At 36.5% G+C, this 20,378-nt stretch overlaps 1 protein-coding gene across 6 annotated transcripts in view; it reads left to right on the top strand.

The window, feature by feature from the left end:
- gbe1 (1,4-alpha-glucan branching enzyme 1) overlaps positions 1-20,378 on the top strand; it is a 267,486-nt gene that overhangs the window by 185,736 nt on the left and 61,372 nt on the right. For all 6 annotated transcript variants that reach the window (XR_010004154.1, XM_062974985.1, XM_062974981.1 and 3 more), the window contains exons 11-12: positions 2,448-2,558; positions 3,608-3,779. Coding sequence is in view for 5 of the 6 variants with exons in the window: in XM_062974985.1 (XP_062831055.1) it covers positions 2,448-2,558; positions 3,608-3,779 (283 nt within the window). In the remaining variant the exon portion in view is untranslated. The remainder of the gene's footprint in view (positions 1-2,447; positions 2,559-3,607; positions 3,780-20,378) is intronic.

The raw sequence follows: 20,378 nt of genomic DNA on the forward strand, positions 1-20,378 counted from the left end.
CTCCCCATGGGGACTCAGGCCAGATTCCAACATAGTAACAGGCAAATATTCAATGCTTATATAAACAATGCAGAATTAGATATAGATCTATAATTATAGTTACTAATTTCACATATGTATTTCCCCCTGAAACGTTTGCAAATCCACCCCTCTATGTATGTGTGTGTGCATTTCCCCTACAATATTTTAAGCCATATATATATATATATATATATATATATATATATATATATATATGTATGTATATGTATAGACATGTCTATATATATTTGTGTGTTCATTTCCCCCCTGTAATATTTCCAAGCCCTATATGTAGGTAGGTAATAATATATTCATATCTATCCAGACATCTCAATTTATATAGATATTTGCAGAGACTTGCAAACATATGAGGGTAAATTCATATATAAAAATAATGTATATGTATGGCTACAGATGCACAGGTACATGGATCTATATGTATAAAAGATTTGCAAAGACCTGCAAACATATGAGGGGAAAATTCATATATAAAATTAATGTATATAGATAGATACACATATAAAGGTACTTAGAGACTGCAAAAACTATATATCTGTAGGAGTGTTTAACAAATATTTCAGGGGGAAATGCTTTCATAAGATTAATGAATATATATTTTTCTTCTTCCTGACTTGCAAGAGTGTCTCTCTTTTCAAAACATTCCCTTGATTAAGAGCAAGGGAGGCAAAAGAAAACACTGATAAGGGAGGAGAAGAGAGAAATAGATCACATATTGCAAGCAATAGCCTACAGACTCCGTTGCCAGCCTTGACCTTGAACCCATTATAAGCCGGGGAGGCTTTTTCAGCTCATAAGGGCTGAAAAACACGGCTTATCTTTGAGTATATATGGTACTTCTGTACACAGTGAGAATCATGTCAACAGAGGAATGCATCCTCAATATAAACAACATAAACTAGTAATGAAAATAATTGCACTCTTATTACTTTAGCTTTAAATATATTTTTTTAAAACATCAGGAAGTTCACTCCCTTGGCTATTTCGGGGATAGCCATTATTTTAAAGAAAAAAAAAAATCATCTTATCATGCTCCCTTCTTGACTTTCCAAAGTGCTTTGACAACTCAGTATGATTGCATTTTGGTCAGTGTTGCTTGTACTTGTTGGGCAATCTGTGGAGAAATATGCAACAGCTTGTGTACTTTTCAACCATTAGTAGAACAACACCATCTTATATATTTTTCACAGTGGTGTTACACTGGCTGCAAATCTGCAGTTCTTGGAATCATTCATTTTTGGATCAGCAACTGTTCTAGTCCATTCATAAGTAATTTCTCATCCAAACTTGTGTTATTTCTGATACTGTTGTGTGTAAAGCATCTGATGGGGGGGGGGGGGGTTGAAGGAGGAAAACAAAGGTCCCAGGCACACCAGGACATGCAGATGCAGAAAGATTGCTACTCTTTTCAATTATGTGTTTCTTTGGTGTCCTTTTACCACCAAATATCACTCTTTAGGCCAGTGCTTCTCAACCTGTGGGTCCTCACGTGTTTTGGCCTAAAACTCCCAGAAATCCCAGCCAGTTTACCAGCTGTTTGTATGTCTGGAAGTTGAAGGCCAAAACATCAGGGCACCCACAGGTTGAGAATCACTGCTTTAGGCTGTCACAAATAAGGTATGAGTTAAACAAATGCTGCTGACAGTTAAACTATTTGGATAAGCCAAGGTGTGTTTATGTGTGCTAAAACAAATTCCACCCTGTATTTTACATATGATGCCTTATTAAGTTTTCTTTTTTTTTATTTGTAGATAATGAGACCAAAATAAGATTCAATTGTATACATGGCATTGCCATTCAGCTGAATTTATTGCCCATGTCCTATGTTGCCTTATAGCTTAAGCAATATGGAAGTAAAGTAATTCTGTCTTTTCATTTTTACACGGTCTAATAGCAAATTAGTCTGTTTTTATATTTAATTAATTTTTAGCTTGCTCCAAGCATTTTCTGTGCTATATGCCAGACAGTAAAAATCCCTAGTGAAACACTGTAGAAATAACTTCTCTTCTTTTAAAGTTCAATTAGAGCCAATACAATCATCAGAGGCTTATGCAGTATTGCATAACAAGAAACAGGAAGGTTTAGTGGTGAAATTGCTACATTTAGTCAACCATTAAAGTAATGGCAAGTAGCCTCAGTGTTTTATAGAAGTGTAGAGAAAATCAATTTAAATAACATTGACATGTGTAGTTATTAATCAGCAGTTGGCAACTGTTTCGGCATAAAAAGAAAATATGGTCTTTAAAATGTGACATACAATGAAGCTGAGAGAAGAATCCTGTTTAATATACTTTTACCATTTAAAGTCTTCTGAAAATCTCTTTGGGTCTGAATGTTTGTTTTACAACTCGCAGAGAAAAACTTGTGGGAGAACAATTACTTCTGAGTAATTCTCTTTCATTTTACAGATAATTAAGGAGCTTAAGGATGAAGACTGGGATATGGGAAATATAGTATTCACACTAACAAACAGACGATATGGAGAGAAATATATTGCATATGCAGAGAGTCATGACCAGGTACTTTAATGAACCTTGAATTAAATTTGAAATGTAATCGGGAAAGATTATTATTATTATTTTATTTATTTATTTATTTATATCCCACTTTTTCTTTTCATAAGGAGACTCAAAGCGGTTCACAACTAAAAGCATTTCAGTACAACTTAAAATATACAAATACAAAAATATTAAAACAGTGTCTTTTGAATGTAGCTGATATATATTTCATTGAGTTTGATCCAGAATTAACAGTGCAATAAAAAATATCAATTGAAATTAATTGGACATTATTTGAAGCATTACTTTTACTAGGCAAGTGTAACTAAGCCTGAGTTTTGTTGTCACTTATTTGAGATTACTGGTAACAGAAGATCAAATGGTGAAATCCAGTCATATCTGTCTCTTTATGGGTTTGTCCTCTCTTCCCAGATTCAATTTTACTTCTGAGAGTTGGTATACTTTTGGAATAGGTTTCGGGGGCATCCATTGATATGGAGAGCAAAGTGGATTGTCCTACTCCAGTGGTTCTCAGCCTGTGGGTCCCTTGATATTTTGGCCTTCAACTCCCAGAAATCCTAACAGCTGGTAAACTGGCTGGGATTTCTGGGAGTTGTAGGCCAAAACACCTGGGAGCCCACAGGTTGAGAACCACTGTCCTTCTCCCTATATTGCTCCGAACTACATCCAATTTTACTTAGGAGCTGCCATGTGGCAAGAGATTGGCATTCCTCTTCAGAATAAGCTTTACACTGCTGCCTGCTTGCCAAGGAGTAGGAAATGGCAGCCAGTTCTTAAAATATTGGCACCGAAATACACTATATTTGCTTCTGGGTTTATTGGAATGATTGGCAATCTCACAACAATGCAGAAGTAATACATTTGGGTTTGTTGCTGTGTTAATATAAATTAGACACACGATTCTTTGACTCAGGCTTTTTCAAAATATTCTTTAAGTACTATTCATGCGTACTCTGAATTGTTTGAAACTGGGTGCCTTATTTCATAGCTTTAAATCTTAATTGGGAAATCTGTAATATTTGTATCCCCTCATTTATTTATCAACACAGGCCCTTGTTGGTGATAAGACTTTGGCATTTCGTCTGATGGATGCAGAGATGTATAACTATATGAGTGTCCTCACACCTCTTACTCCAATTATTGATCGTGGCATACAGATTCATAAGATGATTCGGCTCATTACTCATGCACTTGGAGGAGAGGGCTATCTCAACTTCATGGGTAAGTCTTTCTTCTATCTCTATTTCAGTTATATTCCAGAAATAGTAGTTTCTTACTTTCTTCTGTACAGTACAGAAGTTGGTTACTAGTAACAAAATACTTCTTGTAATAAATAACCCTGGTATTGAATCCAGATCACATTTATCACATTCTAGTTCTATGTAAATCAATGTGACAAATTCATCTATACCGTAATATTAATTTCTATTATACTAAAGCACGATTTACAGTACATTCTAAAACATATCTTCTGAGAAGAAAATGCCAATAATTTTCAGATCTTGAGCTCCAGTAATCTCAATGATTCTGACTATAATCTGTACTTTTACATACAATGAGCTTTTCCTAGTAGGATCTTGTTGTTTCCCTCCTATATTCTTACTCACTGTTAAACAGCAAAATGATTTTCTTAGTCCTTTGATTATATAGGCTATACACCTTTAATTGAGCAAACATGCTATTTTTCATATTTTTATCCATTCACGAAATCACAAAAATGTCATTTTATTGTTATTCTTGAAGTAATATTGCCCAAGACATGTTACTGAGATGAAAAAGTATTGAAGGTTTATTAATTTATACAAAATTCAAAGTGATAAACTATTTTGGGTTAATTCTAAGATTGAAAGAGGTCTATAATATAATGCTTTCCATGTATTTGTATGAGATTCCTCTGGTTTGGAACCTGAACAGCTGTTTGTACTTCTGCTGCTGCTCTTAGCCATATTTAGAAGTTTTGGTGAAGAGGGTTGCCCACATCTCTAAAAGATGTTGCTAAGGGAGTTCAAGCTCTCGGTGTGCAGTTCCTGCATACATGAAAGTTTTCTATGATCAGTCTTGCCCAACCTGAATTACAGATTCTCTTCTCACTCTCTAGACGTCTGTGGCTTTTTCTGGGAAATGTGAAAAAAGAAGCAATGTTTCACTCTGCTTTGCTGTCTTTTCCAGTAATGAGTTTGAGATTTATTTTTACTTTATTCCAATCATCTTACCTCATATTCCCAAAGTAAGCTATACCCAGTACTTTTGCTAATTAGCTAGAAAACTTTCATTTTAGAAACATAGGATCATAGAGTGGGAAGTGACCACCTCTGTTCAAAACCCTCCACAAATGGAAACACCAGTACACTCTGAAGAAGTGTATTCCATTGTCAAACAGATTGAACTGTCAGGATGGTTTTCCAAAGCTTTAGGTAGAATCTCTTTCCTGTAGTTTGAACCTGTTGCTTCATGTATTATATTAATAAGACAAATATATACAATCTGATTTACACATATGGGCCAATGATTGTTAGATGGTCCAGAATTTCAAAATCTAAAATGTCCATATGAGTGACTGAGATAGTAACAGTTTTTCTGATGGTTCAATGTGCACAATTTTTGCTTCATGCATAAATTATCAACAATTTATTGATTAGCCAGTTGGCCTTATCAAGAACAGACAATACAAACACAACATACATCTAGTTAAATTAAAATAAAATACGGATATACAGGTATTTGCCTGCTTGGTGCCAATGTAGCTTAACTATAGATCTATGCATCAACTATCCTCGTCTCCCATACACTGCACCCCAATCGGATCTATGTACTCCAATCTCCTTTTAGCAGCTTTAAACAAATACAGGGCCACTTTTGTTGTCAGAGTGGGGTTATAACTGGCCAACAAAAATGAAGTTTTGGCCTCAATAACCCAACTTGTTTTATTACAAATAAAAGGTCATAAGTATTGTTTCCTTTCTTTTTCATATAGGTTACAATTATGCAAAATGTGGTTCAAATTTTCAACTTCAGGGGTGCCACAAATACATAAGCTTTCTTCATATGGGATGTGGTTGAATCTGCTGTATCTCTCCATTTGTTCGAATCTTGCCCTGGTGAAAGTGATTCTTAGATGTCTTGGCATGTCTGCTTTTAGGTACAGCCCCCGCTGGAAATTGCATTTAAAGCGTCCTAATCACTTCAGAGATCCTGTATTTGACAGGGCGGCTATGTATTTTTGGGCTTCAATATCTAGGATTCTTTGGATTACTGTCCTTTTTTCAGCATCACTATTCTGGTCGAAGGAAGTAATTTGTAATCCGCAGGTGCAAAGAAACCTTGTTAGTTGTTCTGCCCAGGAATCTTGGTTTAAGCAATTAGATTGTTCTAAGAAGCACAATTTTGGCCATCTGTTATTTTTGAGATTTTTCATTTTAGACCAGTAATTTTGGCAAGACCTTCAATAGAATATACAGTGTTCCCTCACTAATCGCTGGGGTTAGGTTCCAGGACCACCCGTAATAAGTGAAAATCCGCAAAGTAGGAACGCTATATTTATTTTAATATTTATATGTAATGTATATTTATATTATACATTATAAAATAGTTATGCACTATTTTAAGTCTTTATCAACCAATCGTGTGTTGACAAATCGCCTCCTTCTCCTCCCGTTGCCGCTCCTTTTCTCTCCCTTTGGCTTCTCCTTTCTCCTTTCCTTAGGCTGTAAATTGTAATTTCTAACTCTGCTCTAACTGCAGCAGCGGTGGTCTTAGTGTCAATGCCAAGTATCTGTCTTAAAATTTTTGATTGTGTTTGTTCTAGTATTGGTAGTTTGCTTAGGCCCCAGATTTCTGCTCCATATAATATCATGGGGAGGATTTTTGCTTTATAAACTTTGATTATTGGCGTTAAAGAGCCAGAATACCTGTGGGTTAGCAGTCTTGCCAGTGTGTTGGAGCGTGCCCTAGTTTTGATTGCGCAAGATTGGGAGTGTGCCAGCCAAGAGCCAGTCTCTGAGTATGCTAAGTCTAGATATGTAAAAGAGCTAACCTGTTCTATACGCTCTGCATCTAGAACCCATTTGTGTATAAGATGGGCGCTTTCTGAACACCATAATTTTTGACTTGGTTTTGTTTATTGTCAGCTCGTTTTTGTGGGCATAGGTGTTAAGTTTAATCAGTAATCTTCAAAAACCTATTTGAGTATTAGACATCAAAACCATGTCATCCGCATATAGAAGAGTATTTATGTGTCTGTTACCAATTTTAGGCATGTGGACCTCAGAGCTGCTGAGGTGGTCTGGCAGGTCATTGATATAAAGGTTGAAAAATCAAGGGGCCAATAAATATCCTTGTCTTACACTTTTGCAGGAATCTATTTTCTTTGTCAATGCACCACTGATTCCCGTTCTAACCTGGATATGGTTGTTGGAGTATAAACTTTTGATTAGGACTAGTAATCTATGGTCTATTCCATATACTGTTAGTTTTTGGCAGAGGAGCTCTCTGTTGATGCTGTCAAAGGCTGCTTTTAAGTCAATGAAAGCAACATAGTCTGCTCTTTCATTTTAGATGTTTATAGATTAGGTGGTTCAGGACAAAACAGTTATCCATGGTGGATCTTTCTGATCTGAAGCCGGCTTGTTCTTCTGATAGGATTTTATTTTCATATTCCCAAAGCTCTAATTTAGAAAGAAGTACTTTAGAATATATTTTGGCCACTATATCTATTAGGCTGATAGGTCTATAGTTTTTTTGGATTTTTTTTGCACCCTTTTTTGTAAATAGGGATAATTATTGCCAATTTCCAACTTGTAGGAATATTGATGAGACTGCGATGGTTGGAGTAGTCAGTTCTGTTCTGTTCGAGGGTCAGCAGCAATGGTGTCTAGGTCATCATAGCATATACAGTTGTTTTGGGGATTACTGCTCCCCTCCTCAGGGTGCAATAATTGGGTTTCCATCATTGGGGAGGGGTAGTCAGATGCTGATGAATTTGGAACTTTTGGTGTGGATTCTGGGTGCAGGAGCGGAACGGTCACTATGTGAGGCTTTCCGTTGTCCTTAGCTAAGTTTTCTTTAGGATTTGTGCTGAGGTCAGTGGACTCTAAGGCCATTGCTTCTTGATGAAGAGTTTCAGAAGGACGCGAGTTTTGTGGAACAGTTGTTATCTGGAGAAAGGAGCTACCACGAGTTTGTAGGGGTTGTTCTTGAGTTGTGCAAAATCTTCTTTTCTTCCTATTAGGGGATTTTGCTTCCTCTAATGGGTTTCTTTCTGGTGGTGTATGACTTCTGTGCACTGGGAATGGAGGGTTATGGGGGGTTTGTGTATTGCAGGGGTTATCCGAACACCCTATCTCTGTTTCATGTGAGATTGCAGAAGACTTGGTATTAGCCATGCCCACGGTGTTCTGGGGAGCTTGGCAATGGTTGGATGTACAGGGGGCGTGATGGTGGAATAAACTGTTCTCATCTAATCCATTTTCTTCATGTGGGATATTCTGGGCAAGTCTTGGGTAGTTCACATTTAAGTTCCTGTTGGATGACACGTTATCTATGTTATTGAGGCTTCTTATCTCAGCTGTTTTTCCCATTTTTCTCAAGGAGTACCTCTCTTGAGTGATAAGTGCCTTAATGTGAGTGTTCTGGAAAACCCTTGTCGACATAATTCCTAGGGCTCTTAGGTAGTATTTCCTCTTTAGGAGCATATCCACAAGGCCCTCTTGCCTAAATGTAAAAAAATGATTCTTTTGTTTCCAAGGAAATCAGGCAACCAGGAGATTTGGGTAATGTCATCAGGATTTTTTCTTCTCAATAAAAGAGATAGAGACCGTATAATCATATATTTCTTGTGAAAGCACCTATGCCATTGTGACTTGCCATTGTCAATTGAGAGATGCATTTTATTCCTTTGGAGAATTAAGTTGTACGTTGGGGGGGTTATCATGATTTTTGACCAACTCAGCGCCATTTTCAGTTTGAGATAAGCTGGGTGTTTCACTTAAGCGTTTGTCATAGGAGGCTGTGAGGGCTCCAAAGGAGGCTTTCAGATCTTTTATGGATCTGTTAATTGTCTGGATCTGATCAAATAAAGCAAGTAATGTCTCTAAAGTTAATGTTCAATGGTTAGCCATTAGATTGTAAGCATATTCTTTGTACTTTGTTACATGGTCTTCAGCAGACATAGAGAGCTCAGCTGAGCCCGTCTCTGGCAGGCCCAGCTCCTTCGACTCCAGAGTAGAATTTATTCCCTCTAAATGACCCCTAGAACAGTTCGTAGAAGAATCAAATTGGGACTTACATGCAGAGTCCTTGTTTAGTAGTAGGTCTGTGATCTTATGTTGTTTGGGGAGGGACTCATTTTCTTGGTTATTCGGGAGGTTAGTTCTTCTCAGGGGCTTGCCTTTCCCTCTTTTTTTCCTGTTGGAGCCTTTCTTTCCTCTGGTGTTATTCATTGTAGTAAATGGTCTTCGGTTTGTTTTCAATTGTCCTTTGCCTTGTTGTTGCTGTAAGGTCACAAGTTACCGACAGTGAGACAATGAGCAGAGGGAAATGTAAACACATTCCCTGATTGATAAAAGACTACGGCAATAAACTACTTGGCTAATAAAAACAAGTAAATAAAATTAAAAGCAGGAGTGCTCTGTTGGCTCACACCAACCAGATGTCTCTCTTAGTTTGCAACAGACCTCCATTATATACAATATTATACCTTTATGCTATGTGCATGAAATGTATATGAAATATACATCAATTTTATGTAGGCATATGTGAATACAAGAATTTGAAAATCTGAAAAGATCCAAAACACTTCTGATTTGAGTAAGGAGCAAGGTAACCTGCTCCTACTAGCAGGCATCAGATTCGGTTTGTGTCATATCTTTGTGTTCTGACACATTTTCTTGCTGCAATGTCCCCTTTGCTGTCCTCCCCCTCCACCCAACTGTCCTCCATGACACTGGAGGATGGAGCAGAATCATGTCTAATAATTGTATTGTGGGTTAGTGAGTATCTGTGAATATATTCTAATGAATACTAAAGTTGTTAATGTATGTTCAGATGTTTCTTACAAATACTGCACCCTTACCCATGGATTTGTTAACTGCATTTCTGCTTACTCACATGCCACATATTCCTTCCAGAAGTGTTTGTGGGCCTCATTTCTTCTAGTGTTGTTCTATAATATGCTTACAGCCCAAATATAGTCACAATGCAGGATTCATTGTTGTCTAAATATTCAAGTATCCATGGGGGGGGGGGGGGGTGTCTTGGAACAAATCTGGTGTAGTGTTACTGTTTGCATTCCCTATTAAAATACTGTTTCTGTGATGTTATAAATTATTTTGACAACAGAGCAATTCTGACATTATTTCACTATTAGCATCAGGTTTACCACTCCAGTACCATATAATTGTAAATATTTTTAACAATGTTTACCCATATAAATAATTTTATAGTGATACGAAATGCAAGAATGCCTTGGGAAAGATGGGACTGTGGAGTGTTATTCCTTTTTTACTGTAAAAACTGTAAAAATATTAATGCATTAAATATTTTATATTGGTTGTTGTCCTGTATGCATAATTATATTGATGAATTGCTTGGAAATTTCTTCATTTATAGTCAGTCACTGTAGCTATCTCTAGAACTTTGACAAATAAACGTTAGAATTCTATTAAAACAATGTGGCATGCCAGTGAATACAGATGCTTTTCCTCTGTAAAAATAAAGTGCATATACAATAAAATGTATATACTAAAGGTGACAGAAATAAAACTAAAATAATTCATGTTGAGCTACTGTTGACCATGTATAAGAATAAATGGTGAGAAAATATGGATATGATAATTTAAGATTTCTTAAATTAACTATCTGTTATTATATTTTAGTCATAGTGAACAAAATTAAGCACTCTGTAAACTGTGCTTTAAAAAAGCATGAGGGTGATTATTCCATTGTATGGCTTTCATATCTAGCCCTCCATATCTTTCAACCTTTCCCTGACAAAACAAGACTAGTTAATTTCTCTTAACAGAGAAATGTTATGAGAAGATACGGAGGGAGGATAACAGTGGAGGTTCCACATACAAGATAGAATCGGTGCAACCAGGCACATAGGCAAGTGCATTTGCCAACCTCTACAAAATTATACCTATACGTTCATGGAGGTGCCACTTACAACAAACAGAGCAGCCAGCTGGTACAGTATGCTTTATTGTACCATTGTTATTAGTTTTATCATTACGTATTGAAATATGATGTATTTTGTATAACCTCCTTCAGTTCAATTGCACAGTTACTAGCTACAGGATTGTGGGACTTTTGTCCAGAGCACTAGAATGGAGAATACAGATTTATAAGTCCAGAGTAATGTTTAATTCATCCATTCATTCATTCATTCATTCAAACATTGGACTACTATCACCAGGGACTTGAGACAATGTTAAAGGGGTAAAATCTTTTAAAATATTGAATATATTTGCGGAGACACACAAACAGATGAAACAATCCTTTAACAAAATAAATGAAACCACAAGCAGTAAAAATACACACAACAGCCATTCCCAATTTCAAAATTCCTACCCAGAAAGAATGGCGCCAATTTGGTGTATCTTAAGAAGGAGTTCCATAGTCAGGGACTCCTTCAGGTTAGTCTTGCAAGCTATTGTATTACTATTATTATTACAACACCAGATGTAGTTGAGATAAGCTTTTTACTGTCCCCTTTCACTTTAACTAACCTCCTTGTTCTTACTCAGACTGGAAGCATGGAAAATACAATTAGAATACCAGCTGGTGGAGGAATAATAATATTTCCTTTTTCTGCTCCCATCCTAAGACAAAGGCTATACAATCTCTGCCCAAGATCAAGATAATATGGACTCCTGAGGGCATATGTGTAATATTTGTCTCCCTAGGTAATGAAGGGGGGTAAACAGGTTGCTTATTCAAACAATTAAAATATTTATATTCAGCCAAAGAAACTCTTTGCCATGCAGAGGTTGTCTTTGAAAAGCTGGCCCTCAAGGCAACATTAACTGTAAATTTTAGTGAGAGAGTAAACACATATATTAAGCCTGAAATAGATATGACCAACTTTGTAGAGTTTCAACTGCTGGAAGCTAGATCATTTTCTCCATCTTTATCCAAAGACTCCTATTGACTGGATGGATTACTATTACATGTGTAGTGTTAAAATTGTCATGGGGCCAATTCCCAGAGCTGAGTCTGCAAGCTCTGGAATTGGAGCCATAACAAAGAGCACTCCTCGACGGCTCATGAAAACACCTGGCAGCAGAGCATGGGAACTTGTGGAGTGAAAATCAAAACAGTTATAATGAGTAGTTTGTGTGGAAATGGTAGAAATGTGATACAGGGGGTGGGGTTTGGTGATGATATTTACGTGTGATGTGACGTAGTAGCAAAGGTAATAAAATTGATTGTATGTAAACATTATGTCATTCTCGACTTTTCCCAAGTCGTGTATTCTTCAATAAAGATTGGTTTTGATAGCAGCTGTCTTTGATCTGCGTTCATGCTGATCATTTGAAGTGAGCGTGACATAAAATTGTATGCTAGATGATATACAGTATTTTGCAGTGTTCCTGATCTGTAGGAAGAAATGTTTATCAATAGGAGTTCTAATGAATAATTCTATTCTCTACCTTGCAATAGCAGAAAATTTGGCAAATTTATGCTAGGACGTATTTCCCTAGAAATCTACATATTTCTAGGTGCATTTAAGTAACAAGGGGGCGGAATTTTGCTGTCTCAACAAATTACTAAAGAATGGGGGGGCTGTAGAATAGAAGGTTTTCCTCAGTTTTTAAACTGTACACAACAGAATAGAATATAAAAATCAGAAATGGTTTGTTACTTATTATTTATTGTTAATTACCTTTAAATGGTTTATTAAGCATTCAGAAACCAAAGCCTGGTTTAAAGTTTTTAGGAATGGCACACGATGAAAAACGGGCAATCAGAAAATGTTAAAAGCTGGGGAAGGATTTTTGATTGCTTAATTCTTCAATATAGCTGTTTCATTTTGCTCAGCTGCAAAGAAGATCTTTGGAAGAAGCATCATATTTTCCCAGAGATCATGCTTTGATGACTGTAATACTGCTTTTTTTCCAACTGTCTCTGGCCAAATCACTGGAGTAACATTGTTCCAAAACTGACACCCTTTCTACATATAACACTATATTTCTCAGCTATGACAACATCAGGTTAAAGAAAGGATGCTGTCATGAATAATGCATCTATGAATATAGTACCTTTTAAAAGTCAAACATCATTATTCTCCCAGATGAAATCTATAATAACTATTGATAGTCTTATCCTTTGTCTTTCTGAAGTTCTCTAAATTTGTAGCTGTCATTGCAGCTTGTAGTAAAAAAAAATCCACTAAATAACTATATTGTGTAAAGATATTTTTTGTTGTCTTGAAGCTTCCACTATTCAGAAAACTTTGTATATTTTATACTGTATACTAGTCATGGGTCTGAAATTTGTCTCATTTGTTTAATCATTGTTTTTGTTTCGATCCATTCATTCGTTTGACACAATATGGAAGACCCCTTGCCAAATGCAAAAAGCAGTGAAATGAAAGGAAAGTGGGAACGATAACTGTTTGGTCGCCTGATTTTTGTCCCATTGGCAGCAATGGATGGCCTTCCCACGCTCCCCTTCCCCACAGTTTTAGAGCTGGAGAGTCTTACCATTTCACTGATCCTCGGGCTCTCTCCAGCATTCATTTGAGTTATCAGGGTTGCTGGGATAAACCCCTGTCTCTGAATCCGGATAGGCAAAATGCAGTCTGTGGCTCATTGATACTGTTTTTCATCCCTCTTTAAGGGAGTGGGTATGTGGCCTGAAGGCCCAAAGCGCCCGTGACTGCCAGGGCTTTCAGCTGAGTGTCAAGCCCTGAGTGGAGCACAGAGCACTTCTTACTAGACACTTGGTGCGCAGAGCTCAGCTGCAAGCCCTAGCAGCCACAGGCTCTTTGGGCCTGTAAGCCACACACACACTCAAAGAGCCTGTGACTGCCAGGGCTTGCAGCCGGGCTCCGAGCACCAAGTGTCTAGTAAGAGGCACTCTGCACTCTGCTCAGCGCTCAGTGATCAGCTGAAAGACCTGGTAGACATGGACGCTTTGGACCTGTAGGCTGCGCCCACACACACACACACACACACACTCTTAAAGAGGGTCTCTTTCCAAGTTACTATGTGTTGAAAAGTACAGGGGGGCCTTGTTACCCACTTAAAAAGATAGTGGAGCCTGAGGGCTGAAAAACAGTGAGCTACAGACCTATCCAGATTCAGAGGCGGGTTTATCTCACCAACCCTAACAACTCAAATGAATACTTGGAGAGAGCCTGAGGATTAGTGAAATGGTGAGACCCTCTGGCCCTAAAACTGAGTGGAAGGGGAGCATGGGGAAGCCCTCTCATGTTGGCCAATAGGACAAAAAATGTCATTCACTCAGATGAAAGAACAAAACAGCTCATTCAGAAAGGCCTCGTTTTCAAAAACAGCTCTCGAAAATGGGGCCATACGAATGAAACAAACAGAAACTGATAGCAATTCTATACAAAAGCACAATACTACTGTATACATTTCTATTTTGGACATCCTTACTTAAGTGTTTTTTTCCAAGCTGACCTCAATCAGTTGGTTCCCCTTTCCCCTGTGTTGTCCACTTCTATCATGTAAAGTAGAGTCTCACTTATCCAACATAAACGGGCCGGCAGAACGTTGGATAAGTGAATACGTTGGATAATATGGAGGAATTAAGAAAAAGCCTATTAAATATCAAATTAGGTTATGATTTTACAATTTAAGCACCAAAACATCATGTTATACAACAAATTTGACAGAAAAAGTAGTTCAATACGCAGTAATGCTATGTAGTAATTACTGTAATTACGAATTTAGCACCAAAATATCACAATGTTTTGAAAACATTGACTATAAAAATGCGTTGGATAATCCAGAACGTTGGATAAGTGGGTGTTGGATAAGTGAGACTCTACTGTACTTTTAAAAACATTGTTTTGATTGGAATTAGACTGTTTTGTTTTCATGTTGTTAATTTTTCTAGCTCAGTTTACTTACATTTCAAACATAGTTATCTTTAGCACCAAGCCCCTCATAATGACATGCAAATTTATTTTTCTTGTACAATCAACATTTTTAATCCTGAAAAGCATTGTGAATTCTTCAGCTCTGCAGTTGAAACCTACTGTGTGCATACTTGTTTTTGAACTAGAAAACTAAGACTTGCATGTATTACTTCTGGAACAGGCAGAGGGTGGGATGGAGAAAAATATTAAATATAGATAATTGCCATGTGCAGCAGGAAGCCTTTCTTCTGTCTTGCTAGCATTCTGTTTACATATATGTGAGTTTGTTTTGTATGAATGATCCTTTAGTCATGCAGGTTTTCATTTACCATCAGAAGTCCTACATATTAGGATCACTTTAGGATCACAGGGCTGGCTTTAGCACAGCAGGTTAAACACCAGCAGTAGTCAATCTTGTCTGTCGAAAGGCTGCCAATTCGAAGCCGGGTCAGGGTGATCCCCTGGCCTTTAGCCCAGCTTCCCTGCCCACCTTGCAGTTTGAAAACAAAAAATAGGTACCGCTAGTAAAATAAAAATAAAAAAAAGGGAAGGGGAGGTATTCTGAGACAACCAGAAGGAATGCCAGCGATTCAGTCCAAAGGAGGAAGTTACAAACTAGCTTTTCGGCAGGGAGATGGAGCGAAAGCACTGCCCGTGGCCGGAACTGAGCACAACACCTTCCAAGGTGCCGAAAAGATGGGGAAAGCCAATATCTATGTATAATTGTCTGTCTAATTGTGTATAAAAATGGTATTGAATGTTTGCCACATATGTATGTTCTGTGATCCGCCCTGAGTCCACTTCGGGGTGAGAAGGATGGAATATAAATACTGTAAATAATAATAATAAATTTTACTCCTTCAGCATGTTATGAACAAATAAGTAAAGGATAAATAGGACCAGTTTGAGTATGTGTTCTTAGACAACTCTGTAGTCTACTTTTTTCTTCAGTGTATAACATATTCTGGTACAAATCATCCAGATTGTACTAAATTTTTGTCGTATGTAGATTTGGTAGTTACATTGTTCAGATTAAATTACACATGGAAGAATGTAGCAGAGTTGTCAAGTAGCAAAGTTATTTGTAGAAGGGAACACAGAGAAACTGCCATAGTTGCTAAGTAAATGTGAACTCTTGTTTTTTCTCCTATTAGTTTCATGTCATTTTAGAGAATTATGAAACTGTAATTTGATTGGTTTTGAAAGGAGAGTGGGGAAAAATAATCATAACTTATTAATTCATTATCTTATTGATATTCCACCATCTTCCTTCCCACTAATTCATTTGTTTAAGTGCCATGTGTTTGGATTTTATTTTGTATTACTGTAATTGTGATAATAAAAGTCTTAGCTATTTGAGAATCACTGAAATAAAAAACAATATGAGAATTAGAGATCCAACATAATGAACATTTTTCTACAATTCTTCAAACTTTGTTTACAGGACTAAATTAAAGCACTTGTTTTAAACTACACACTCCTAACCTAGACTCATAGCTTATTACAGCAACATATTAAAAATGCTAAGTATAACCAAAAAAACATAACCTTTACAAACTTTCCACACTAATGCTGCATAATTTTTGTAGTACAAAAACTACTACAGCTAAAAATAAAATAAATCCCAGATTTTTAAAAACATCTTTGTAGAGGTGAAGACTACATAAAACTGGACTTATTTACAAAAGTTTTAGTGTCTTCTATACATCAGCAGTTGCAGGATTTGTATATCATTGTTCATCCCTGATGTATTTATCTTATATAGACAAATGCTAAAGTATGGTTTTATATCAGTTGTTGGAGAGCCCAAAGGGAAGGATGCTCTTATTTCTGGAATTTATTGCTGCCTTGGTCTGATCCTCCAGCATTATAATTCCACTTGAAACTCCATGGTTTCATCATATGGAATCCTGCGAATAGAACTTTAGGGAGAGGCATTTCAAATTTTTTGGCCAGAAAGACCTCTAGTGTCTCATCAAACTACAAAGCCCAGGATTCCACAAGCTGCCATGGCAAATCAAGTAGAATAATTGTGTACAGACAGTCCACGAGTTACAAGCATCCAACTTAGAAATGACTCATTGTTAAGAACAGGGAATGACAACAGGAAGTGAGAGAAATCTACCACTCAGAAGGGAAATTCAATTTTGAAAGAATTATCATGGGAAAAGGGGTCTTCCCTTAAGCTTTCTCACCAGTCCTTGTTTCTACAACAATGTTTCAAAATCCAATTATCATAGGGACAGAAAGTGATGTGAAATCTTCTGAACAGGAACACAGACAACAAAACAAACACCACAAGGGTGTTGACCCTTCCCTGTGCTAGCCAAATCTTATGACTAGAGTTACACTTAAAAATGTACCCATTCCGACTTGCATACAAATTCAACTTAAGAACAAACCTACAGAACCTATTGTGTTCATAACTTGGGGACTGCCTGTAGTGTGAAATGATCCCAGCATAGTTCTTTCCTTTTTATATATGCTGGGCAATCCACCTAGTATACCTGTAAATGACACTATAATGTGGGATGTTTAAAAAAGTGGTTTCGGTCTACAAACTCAAATGCTTTAGAAGTTGGTGCTCATTTTTTAAATAAACTTTTCTCCCAAAAGAATATTGTCATAGTTTGATTTTTGCTTTCCTGCACATATTGCAACAAAATATACTTTGGGACTAAAACCACCATCACTCAATGTGATGTGATTTTAATGTTGACATGTAGCCCTGGATATTCCATAAGTCCTTTTAGCCTATAAAACTACATAGGGGCAGGGGGGTTTTTCTCCCAAAATGAAAGTAGTGGTAGTAGTAGTAGTATCCCCTTTTATCTCTGTGACTGAAATGCACACACCTACATAATGAAAACCTTGCAGATGCATCAGCTATTGTTTATTCTTGGTACCAAGTCAGAATTTCAACTGCAGGACCAAAGTGGTAACCCATTATGAATCCAATCTATTTGTATTTCATAGATGAGCTGCACCAGTCATAATAAAAAAGGATGGGAGTGGAAAGAACAAGGCAGTTGTTTTGCCAAAATCTTTCAATCAGAAATTGCCTATCTTTCTAGCAACAGTTCAGTTCTGAACAGTGAAAATATCTGAGCTAAACTGGTGGTGAATTAAAGCAGGTTCTTCCTTCCCTCTTTGTTTGCTGAGAATACCAGCCTCTTGCTTCTGAAGCTTACTTTTCACATTTTTTTCCTCTCTTTTTCTCTTTAACAAGAAATATCATTTTCAGCCTTTGGACAATTTAAAGAGTCATCTAGATTTTAAAGGGGTGCTTTTTGTCTGTTACTTAATACTCTAGAGATAATAGTTCATCATTTCAGCACTTCTCCCTCTTTTTATTGCTTTACGTTATTGTTTGTATTAAGAAAATAAAAAAGAAACAATGATTGTTTCTTTGTTCAATGAGCCATTAAATATGTAACAATCTTGAATATGTAATAAAAACACTCTTACTGTAGTTAACTTCATTGCTATAAATTTATTCAAAATATTATCAGTTTATGTAATTATGGCATACTTTAAAAGCTATGTTTTATAAATCAGCTATTCTAAAGCATCTCATAAGGGGAAAGAAGCAGATTGCAATGAAACACATTTTATTATGTATAAGCATTTTCCTTTTCAGGCTCTGAAGTGAGTCTTTATAACAAGTTTATAAAATGGTTTTGTATGCATTACTGACTTTGCTCATAATGGACGCTGAAGGGGGGAAAGCAATTTATTTCCTGTATTTCAGGCACAAAGCACTTTCCAAGGCTTCCAGCCTAAGTTTGATGCCATCTTATTTTGTTGTTGTTGTTCACAAGCGGTATTTTCCAGCTGCCTAACTTTCATTTTGATTATGAGTGTTCTTATTAATCTCTGGAGCTTCCAGGACAAGAGATATTGTAGATCAGCCCAAATCAAGCAGAGATAGTACTCTTCTCAGTCAGAATCATAAAGGAATATTTTGGAAGAAGTAGCAAATGAACACAGAATATTTTATCCAGTGCCAGCTCATCTCTTCCATTCCTTGCTCCATGTCAAAATAGGTCTGTGTTTAGGAAATAATGATGTTCTAAAAAGATTATGAGATTTATTTTGTACTCCTTAACATGTTAACTCAGAGGTTAGTGCCACTGAGTTCCATGGGATTTGGTGCCTGGCAAATATGCCTAGGTCTGCAGCCCAAAGATTTCTAATCAATATGAGAGTCTTTTTCATTCTTTTTTCCCAATTCTAGTTCTTCCTGAGAAGTCATAGCAGTAAATTGATTTTTCTTGCCAATATTTGCTGACTAGAATATGCATTTAAGCAGGATGCTATAATCCATGCCTCCCTTGCCCGTTATTTTTAAAGAGGCCCATAAATCCCTGACTGAAACCTTTACGGTGTCAGATGCTTGAAGCATTGTTTGCCATATTTAAAATATACTTACCCAATCAAAAGCATTCCATGGTGATATCATAAAACTTGTCCTTTCAACTAATTGCTCATAGAATTTACCAAGCAAATTCATATGCCGGGAGAAATTAAGATATTCTTCTTAACGACCTGAAATTCTTAATAGTATTATGATTCTCATAAAACATGCTCTCTCTGCACTTCTCTGTCTTTTACCCTTCTGGTAAAATGCCCTTCTTCTTTATAGAATAGCTTCCATAATAATGATAAATAAAACAAATGTTCTACTGCAGAATGAAATCCAAGGTAGAGTTTTGAGTTTTCCCATCCTGTCAACCCAGCAGAACAAAGAACTCCGCAGACTTGAAAAATGGAACAGATGCTTAGAGAACAGAAATGTTTCAGAGTTTTAAAGTCAGTGAAAAAAAACTAATTTAGTGTATCTGAAGTGGAAATGGAAAATGGCTTTTATGCTATTGTCCAGTTGCATCAAGTTTGGCTTCATTGCTATAGCAGCCTAAGCAGGAGTCAGCAATTTTGTACTTGGGCAGTCTTCTTCCTCAAAACTGCATTTTACTTGACATTTAGGAATTGCTTCTCGCCAGCTGAGCATACCTTTTTAGTGAAGGCCAGATTTCACAGTAATTTGATTACTCGGTGTTGGCTACTTTCCTGTATATTTAAAGGGAGTTCCATAGTTGATCGGATGGCAATTTTATGCATAATCAGTTTAAATTTTAGAATATAATTCTTGCAACATTTGTTAAGATTTTTGATGGGGAAAAACAAACACCTTTAAATTGAATATCTATTTAATATAAATAAATTTTCTTTATACTGAAAGCCAGCTGCATTAGCAAAACTTTATTGGACTTCTTGCCAAGTTTATTGCTACAAATTTTGTTGCAGTTTTTCTCCATGAATAGAAGTTCACATGGCAATTTTTCCCTGCAATTCAAGTGAAAATATTGTCATTTGAACTTATAAAAGGGAACATTTTATCCCCTTTAGAGAATTCTAATCAGAAACAACCCAAATCGTTGTAGTTATGATTTTATAATTTCTGTAATTTCCCATCCACCCCTTTCCCCTGTGTTTATAGAGGAATAGGTTGGGTTTTGTTTTTGTTTTTTTGTTTTTTGCCTTAGTAGATTGAAAATAAATAAGAGTGCAGCATTAATACAAAGCCATGAATGTATTTGCTCATCCTAAAACTTTACATGTTTGTGGGAGATCATTTGTAGATTATGTGATGTATTATTGTGTTAGGCTTCAGTGATTTTGATCCTTTTGTGAAATAATACACATATGAGGAAACA

This window comes from Anolis carolinensis, chromosome 3 (genome assembly GCF_035594765.1).
Source record: "Anolis carolinensis isolate JA03-04 chromosome 3, rAnoCar3.1.pri, whole genome shotgun sequence".
NCBI classification, from domain to species: domain Eukaryota; kingdom Metazoa; phylum Chordata; class Lepidosauria; order Squamata; family Dactyloidae; genus Anolis; species Anolis carolinensis.